General features: G+C 39.8%; 1 protein-coding gene across 2 annotated transcripts in view; it reads right to left on the reverse strand.

The window, feature by feature from the left end:
* Positions 1-291: 291 nt before the first annotated feature.
* Positions 292-9,046, reverse strand: part of LOC125041697 — a 29,119-nt gene continuing 20,364 nt past the window's right edge. The window contains exons 2-4 of one of the 2 annotated variants that reach the window (XM_047636893.1): positions 3,229-3,384; positions 1,983-1,991; positions 292-1,240 (exon numbers count right to left, since the gene is read on the reverse strand). In XM_047636893.1, coding sequence (XP_047492849.1) covers positions 1,041-1,240; positions 1,983-1,991; positions 3,229-3,384 — 365 coding nt within the window. In that variant the 3' untranslated portion in view covers positions 292-1,040. The remainder of the gene's footprint in view (positions 1,241-1,982; positions 1,992-3,228; positions 3,385-9,046) is intronic. The other variant, XM_047636894.1, reaches the window with a different exon arrangement.

The following is a 9,046-nucleotide window of genomic DNA, read 5'->3' on the forward strand; positions in this document are numbered from 1 at the left end:
GTCACTATACAAAATTTTCCTTATGATTCGGAAACACGAATTTTAATGCATTAGTTCGGGCTTTTTTACTTTCATGTTAAAGACTAATATCTAGGTTAGCCCTGTTATTTTGTTTGTTTGTTTTCTTCGATTCATTGTTTTCCTATCCTGATATATTTGTGCGTTTTGTTTTATTATGTTAATTGATGTATAAACTGTTATGTCCTGTGCCTACTCATGTAAATACATTGTGTATCTAAATCGTGCAAAATCTTTTTTAAATTTTTCTTTCAAGGAGAATAAAAGTCCGAATAATTTAATGTCTCTATTAACCACCATTTACAACCTAAGCATGTGCAAAATAGCTGATTGTCTTTTAATTTTAATGTACATTTCAACAATGATCTGATTCGCTTATAGTATCATGTACAGGTCAGCTTTTAACATCTGTTTTTAAAAACATTATAAGAGCACTTTTAAGATCTATGTCTTTTCATATATTTGTGGTTCTCTAAATTACAGTTCTAAACAGTCTACCTTTTTGTTATACAACCTCGTTTTCTCAAATTACTGCAACTAACATTCTTTACATACAATTGCTTTTTGTACAGAAATGCTACTTAAAAATGGTAAGGAAACAAGGAAAAGTATTAAGCTGTTGTACTAAAAAAAATATCCAACTTTAGTCATCGGATGACAATCCAAGTCAACATAACTTAATATGACAGTAACAAGTGAACTGTATACATCAGGATTGTTTTTATTTCGTCATATACAAGACAAAGGAAGACCTTACGACAAATACTTTGATAGGTAAATGTTTCTCTGTTTATTTGCTATATAATCAATCATACATTCAATTATGGCGGAAATAAAAATATCATATATACACATTTCTTTAAAAATTCCTACAAGTAAAGTAACAGGGACAAATACTCTAAGATGGAAGTGTGAAGTAGAATGCAGAAGGGGGGGGGAAACTGCATCTTGGGGGAAAGTATGAGAGCACATATTTTCGCTTTGTATTTTCGATCCAAAATGACACTATTCACACACAAGATTTACAGGAAGCGAGCAAAGAAGGGGAGGGCGAGAGCCAGGAGAGGGGCGAGGGAGAGGGAAGGAGCGCCGTTGCAGAGATCCTCGTCGCACTGGCACACGTCAACGATGTAGTCGTCGGAACGCTTCTGGTAACACTCGCGGCCCTCTCGCCTCTCGTAGCCACAGTCACGGAGGATGCGGATCTCGTTATTCTGGTAGACTGGAAGATAAAGACGAAAGGTTAACGCTTATTTCGAGGTGCTTTTTCTTATTTTTCTTAGGCTTCGGGGACTGTAATGGCTTCAAAGAAGATGACGATAGATAAGGTGGAATTGCTGTGGGAAATTAATGCTTATAATGAACTAAGGGGTATGCATGGAAGGAGGGGCATCTTCAGTATGATCACAATGCATGGGAAACCTGATCAAAAGGGAGATCTTTCAATAGTCAACAAATCAGGGGTCAAGATGCAATACGGGGCGTCATGCCAACTTATAGTCACGGCTAATAAATGTAGTCATTCAAATTGAATATTAATAAAATAACATCAAAGAAAGGGGTCAATCAGCACAAAATATTACATGTAAAGAAATGAATAAATAGATAAATACAGATGTATGCATATGCATATTTACATATGTGTTTATATATATATATATATATATATATATATATATATATAATCATACATCCAAAAGAAAAGTAAGAAAGCAAAGTTGTCAAGCAAATATTTCAACATTTGCATCGGCAAGGGCTTGTGGGTTTTCCCAATTCAGTATCAAATCAATATTCATTCTGTAGTTGATTTTTTTTTTTTTTTTTTTTTTTTTTTGATGAAGGGGGGGGGGGGTGAGAATGGAAGGATTCACAGCATTCGAATAGTATAAAAACATCCATACAGCATTCCTGGTCCTTTTATTCCAAACTCTTTAATACTTATCTCCTTGGCGATTGAAACTCACCAACTTCAACTGAAAAAATAAAATGGTAACTGTCAAAAAAAGGAAGTATGGCTAGCATATTATGGGACCTCTCTACTGTGCCTGAAACTTCTCAAAACTTCAATATCAGATTTTACACAAGGTTTTTAAATGTATAAATTTAATTGGCTTAACCGTTGTTCATTCCGTTCATCTTGGGAGAGTGTATGAGAGCACAGATTTCGCTTTGTATTTGCGATCCAAATGAAATTGTACCTTTTTTTTTTAATTGAAAAGCAATAACAAAATACTGACACTGTAGAGAGGTTATCCGGCAAGGAATGGCGGGGTGCTGTCATGCATATTCATGATTTTATCTAAATCTATAAAACTAACTGATCAGTAAATGAGGATTCTACTAACAAAGACCAGATCCGTTTTGCGTCTTTCGCTAAAATAAAATATATTAACACCTATCAAAATTACTATTAGCATGCGAAAAAAATCTATGAACAATAATTAACATTAATTAGCAACATTTTACAGTTCTGTACTAAGACAATCATATTCAGTCTTTGTAACTAATAATGAAGTATTTCTGTTACTAAATCACAGAGCTTGACCAACCAAATCTGAGCTAATAAACAGTAATAATGAGTATACATTTTAATAAAATATTCAACAAAAAGAAACAAAATTGTGTGCGTCTTTATGTATACACACGTGTATCAGGATGTCTAAATTCTAATGGAAACAGAAAGGTCTTTGTGTCTAGCCAATGGAAGCAAAGTATTTGTCGCGTGGAAAGAACAATCTTACATCTCAGATCCAGTTATACATCTTTGTTTTGACGTTTCAAAATTCCGAATTATCAGCAAAATAATTACTGGAGACATTTAACATGCTGCGATGTAATTTGCGCGTTTTGTACTTTTAGCGATACTAAATGGTTTACTTTTTGGCATGCACACTACACTGGCTTTTATTTGTGATGGCCTGAATCGAATTGTACAATTTAGTTAGTCGTCAGTGCTTTAGAGCTAAGATCATCTATCCCTCGGAAATAATTATACTGATGTTAGATACTAGTTCTAAAATCCGTAATATACTCCTATTTTGTTAGTTTTTAGTTTGTGTCTATACAAGTTTATGCCAGAAAAAAACACTATATGCACAAGTAATTCCTTGTGTATAGTATTCTTTCCGTCATATTTTTTTTTACTTGTTTTGTCATTCGCCAGAGTATTTGTTTCGTCGTTCTATTTGCTACGTAAACCGCTAGACTCACTGTCCATCCTCATCTTGCGGCAGAAGGGCGTCTGGTTTTCCTTCTCCTCGCAGGTCTTGATGAAGGCGTTCTGGAGGGCCGTGGAGTTGACCTGGAACTCGTCAGCGCACGCCTGGTCTTCGTGCGAGTTGCACACGAAGCACTCCAGCGCCACGGCTGCAACACAAGAAGGCGGTGTTAACGACTGTAACTGTTATTGCTTCTACTACTGGTAGTTGTAATAATATAATAAGTGATAATAATAATTATAATAAAGGTAGCAGTAGTAGCAGTAGTGATAAAAATAACGTGATAACAACAACGACAATAATAATGACTAACAAACTCTCTCTATTTAGAAGAGAATAAGTATGTTTCTTTTGACAAAAAAGAAAAACAAAAATCATATTCTTTCCAACCCAAAAAATCTGACTGCAGGTGAAGGGTGAATATTTACAGGTTTGTGATCGGGATTTTCACATTTCTTTTTTCTTGATACTGAAGGGAAAAAATCACAACCAAAAAGAAATAAATAAAATCTCCCTCCAGTGTTACCACCACTTCGGCACAGGAGGTAAAATGCGCTGATATAGTCCGGATTTCATTTTCCTAACAGTGGAAATTCGGTTAAATTTCCCAAAACTATTCCTCCCACATATCCTCTTTACTAATTCCGTACTATGCTACAAAAGGTAAACACTGACAGCCAACTCTAAATAACGCCGAAATCTGCGTTCTAGCGTTACAATAGTAAAGGTTGTACCAGTAGCTGTTCATTACCGCTATTAATTTGAGCTGACATTTCGACTCGTATCGCACATAAAACCTGGATCCCTGAAAACCGAGGTGATACAAAAGTGCTGTTAGTGCACGATGGAGGTGGAACCGGTATCCCTGCGTTTGACACGGCGTTAACGGACAGACAGGGGAACTAACGTAACATGCACGAGACTTGTGACAGTTGGCGGAAAAATAGAGGGCCGATTTGACAGGTGATTGACGATGGAGGTTCGTCACACCAAATAAACGGGAGGGATCTATCTAAAATATATATATATATATATATATATATATATATATATAAAAGAGAAAGAGAGAGAGAGAAAGGGAGATAGAGAGAGAGAAAGGGAGATAGAGAGAAAGGGAGAGAGAGAAAGGGAGATAGAGAGAAAGGGAGATATATAGAGAGAAAGGGAGATAGAGAGAGAGGGGGAGGGAGGGAGGGAGGGAGGGAGGGAGGGAGGGAGGAAGAGGGAGAGAGAGAGGGAGAGAAATAGAGAGTCACTGTACAAACGGAAGGAAAGGCTGTGGGTTTACATGTTAAACTAACACAGATTAACAATAAGGTGGTATGAGGATAACCAAATAAACAGCAAAGAACATAGATTAATAGATTAATCTGAACGAATAAATCTCTCAGAAGAACCGCTAGCTGGTCACTATCACAACTCTCCAGCCAGTGACCTATGTATGCGAGATCTAGCGGAGAGATAGGTCTTGCCACGCCTTGACTATATAACAATATTAATATTGACCCTGGCCTTAAGGTGCAAACATAAAAAATATATATAAAAAGATAAATAAATATATAAATGAAAGCGTAAATAACAAATAAATCCAAACTAGACACAGGCCTATATAATGAGAAATTTCACTCCCACCTTGGCAATGAAACCCATTCGACGAACTTTCACTCGCGCTCTCAGCCACCAGACCGCCTGCCTCTAAACCTTAAAAGGTGAAGCTGACATTATATCAGTATAGAAAGTTGTCTATGAATACGAGCTCACATTAGTTATACATCAAACCACCATACATGGAAACCGTTTTATCTAACTGATGTTAGAAATCAGTATTGTATTTAACCACCATAAGTAACTAACTCTCATAATTAGTAGCCGACCAATAACCTTAACAAACCACATGGAGAGGCTGGTTTCTCTTGCATAAGGCGTATTTTGGTGAGAAATTTACCTCGGTTCACTATCAACCAAGGGCTGCCTGCTTAATGAGGTTAAGCATTAACAACATTCTTAAGACGAAAATGACAAACCTGCGTGCGTATCAGAACCTCCCGATTGATTTTGGGTTCTCAACTTCCTTTACTTGCGATTGTAAGTAGTTGGGATTTATCGAACGTTAAGCATACGGTAGATTTCCTTATTAAAACCCTAAAATGTCGGTATACCTTTCTACCGCAGTATCGACAAGCCTCGGTCCTCCGTGGCCGAACATTCAAACGGGTTTATGTCATTTTGCGATTCATTTAAACATTTACTCTCGGTGTGTTTTTAGACACGCTTTCTAACCTTTTGCGGCGGCTCAGGCAAGGATTAGCCAATATTCAAGGACCAAAACTTTAAGGAAACTTAAAGAGTGTATTTTCTATATAGAGGTACAGCACATTTTAAATAATGGTTCCATTTTCTTCTCAAAAAGGTAAATATAAACATAACACATGTTTATTAAAAAAAAAAATCTAAAATGACAAGCGTATAGCAACGAGTACATATTCACAATAAAAAATATCTATAAAAAATACACTCTTAGAAAAAAATCAGTAACAATCAACAGACGATCACGTGCCTTTGCCAACCCAACACCAGACATCAGGAGCCACTTCAGCATTGCCGCTCAGTAAAGTTGCATTCTTTGCAACACAGAACTGTGTACGGTTACAATTCCTTTGCAGCCAGAGCCCAGTGATCCTATGATAATTGACTACCAATAACCTCACGCAATCTCTCGGAAACTGTGGAGTTAATGGTAGTTTTGTGGGTCTGCTTGGTTTAACGAGCAATTGGAAGTTGGGGAGTCCCTTAACGAGACAGTTCTTGATCCACAGTCGCCAGAATTGTTGAATAACTATTTGCATAAGTCTCTCATACATGTATTTATAGGGAGATAGAGTTAAAGGGAGAGGGAGAGGGAGAGGGAGGGAGAGGGGGAGAGGGGGAGAGGGAGAGAGGGAAGGAGGGAGGGAGGGAAGGAGAGAGAGAGAGAGAGAGAGAGAGAGAGAGAGAGAGAGAGAGAGAGAGAGAGAGAGAGAGAGAGAGTGGGAGAGGAGGAGAGAGAGGGAGAGGAGGAGAGAGTGGGAGAGGAGGAGAGAGAGGGAGAGGAGGAGAGGGAGGGAGAGGAGGAGAGAGAGGGGGGGAGAGAGAGAGAGAGAGAGAGAGAGAGAGGAAGGGGAAAAGAGACAAACTTGTCATATCTTCATATTAACTAAAGTGTGTCAACACTATAATAGCCTGGGTCATGAAGTAACCGTGGTACCAAGTAGTACTGTGTAAGCAAAGCAGTGTACGACCAACATTCTCTGTCTCTGTGTCTCTCTGTCTCTGTGTCTCTCTCTGTCTCTGTGTCTCTCTCTGTCTCTGTCTCTGTGTCTCTCTCTGTCTCTGTCTCTGTGTCTCTCTCTGTCTCTGTCTCTGTGTCTGTGTCTCTCTCTGTCTCTGTCTCTGTGTCTCTCTCTGTCTCTGTCTCTGTGTCTCTCTCTGTCTCTGTCTCTGTGTCTCTCTCTGTCTCTGTCTCTGTGTCTCTCTCTGTCTCTGTGTCTCTGTGTCTCTCTCTGTCTCTATGTCTCTCTCTGTCTCTGTCTCTGTGTCTCTCTCTGTCTCTGTCTCTGTGTCTCTCTCTGTCTCTGTCTCTGTGTCTCTCTCTGTCTCTGTCTCTGTGTCTCTCTCTGTCTCTGTCTCTGTGTCTCTCTCTGTCTCTGCCTCTGTGTCTCTCTCTGTCTCTGTCTCTGTGTCTCTCTCTGTCTCTGTCTCTGTGTCTCTCTCTGTCTCTGTCTCTGTGTCTCTCTCTGTCTCTGTCTCTGTGTCTCTCTCTGTCTCTGTCTCTGTGTCTCTCTCTGTCTCTGTCTCTGTGTCTCTCTCTGTCTCTGTCTCTGTGTCTCTCTCTGTCTCTGTCTCTGTGTCTCTCTCTGTCTCTGTCTCTGTGTCTCTCTCTGTCTCTGTCTCTGTCTCTGTGTCTCTCTCTGTCTCTGTCTCTGTGTCTCTCTCTGTCTCTGTCTCTGTGTCTCTCTCTGTCTCTGTCTCTGTGTCTCTCTCTGTCTCTGTCTCTGTGTCTCTCTCTGTCTCTGTCTCTGTGTCTCTCTCTGTCTCTGTCTCTGTGTCTCTCTCTGTCTCTGTCTCTGTGTCTCTCTCTGTCTCTGTCTCTGTGTCTCTCTCTGTCTCTGTCTCTGTGTCTCTCTCTGTCTCTGTCTCTGTGTCTCTCTCTGTCTCTGTCTCTGTGTCTCTCTCTGTCTCTGTCTCTGTGTCTCTCTCTGTCTCTGTCTCTGTGTCTCTCTCTGTCTCTGTCTCTGTGTCTCTCTCTGTCTCTGTCTCTGTGTCTCTCTCTGTCTCTGTGTCTCTCTCTGTCTCTGTGTCTCTCTCCCTCTCTCCAATCAGCATTCAACGTCCAAGGCACTCTTCATTTATCTCCGTCTCTCTCTTACTCCATTTAAAATGTTCGTTCATGCAAAGTTCTTTCCGCGCATGAGAGAATGACCACAGAAACCGTCACCAATTTGGATCATATCGACTTCACAAAAGGAAAGTGGCTCTCATTCGCCTTAATGGTATCTGGCATTCATTTTACTCTGAATTACTAAAAGGAGTCCTCACAATAAATAAATAGGAGAGAACAGAAGAAAATAAAGAAAGAGGTACAAACAGTACATGCAGTGCGCAGTACATACACCTCTTAAAAGGGAGGTTAGAATGACAAACGGAAATTCTCAACGTTAAAATTTGCGTGGTGTAATTTTCCATTTCCTGAAAACCCTTACGACCATTAAATTAAAACAGCCCCGTTGCATATTTCACAATAATCATTCAGGGCGAAAGCAGACCGAACTGGCCGCGCAGGGATGGAGGTAATGCATTTCCACTGTCCCCCGCCCTGTATCTAAAGCCGTGTGGCGGAGTTTTCAGAATACCAAGTTGGAGGAAAATTACCCTCCTGCATAATTACGTCACCGAGATTTCCACATGTCAAAATTCGGGGCCATTCTTGCTCACTATTGTGTCTCCTCCTCATTACAACACAAAGCGAGCTGGGGTTCGCGGAAAGCGTCAGGTTGTGCATCGGTTTGCGCAACGGCTGGAGTCTGCCGGCCGGGTGGCTGCGCCGGCTGTCCCTACAGGGCGCTCCTCTTCGGGCTCCTGCGCGCGCAGCAGCCTTACGCAAAGGAGTGACGGATGAATAACACATTGCTCTATTCATGTTATTTCAAACGATATAGATTACATATGCGAGCTTGCATGTGTTCAGCGCGTAAATATGTACACTTATTTCTCCACACACACACACACACACACACACACACACACACACACACACACACACACACACACACACACACACACACACACACACACACACACACACACACAGTTACACGAAAACATGTCTGTTGCGAATGCCACAGGGGATGGAAAATACACTGAAGGCCAATGGAAACTTCCTGTTGGGTCACACAAACATACGCACACAAACTGTCGTGTATGTGTATAAACACATTATGCATATATGTGTATGTCTATGTATATATATACATATATATATACATATATATATATTCTATATATGTAATATGTAATACACTATAATTTATATATAATATATATAATAAATATATATGCATAAATAATGATTACATATATGCAATTGTATATAAGATGTGTGCGCGCATATATTTTTAAATGGAAGATTTTTCAGAATAATTTACATGGAAACTGCATAGAGTCGTGCCCCTGTGAGCCCGGACTTTCCCAAGTCCAGAGCTAGTTTGAACCGAATCTTCCGTTGCCGAGTCAACACAAAGAACGATTCCTTTAAAAATCTCCGGAAATGACAC

Source organism: Penaeus chinensis, chromosome 31 (genome assembly GCF_019202785.1).
Source record: "Penaeus chinensis breed Huanghai No. 1 chromosome 31, ASM1920278v2, whole genome shotgun sequence".
Lineage (NCBI taxonomy): Eukaryota > Metazoa > Arthropoda > Malacostraca > Decapoda > Penaeidae > Penaeus > Penaeus chinensis.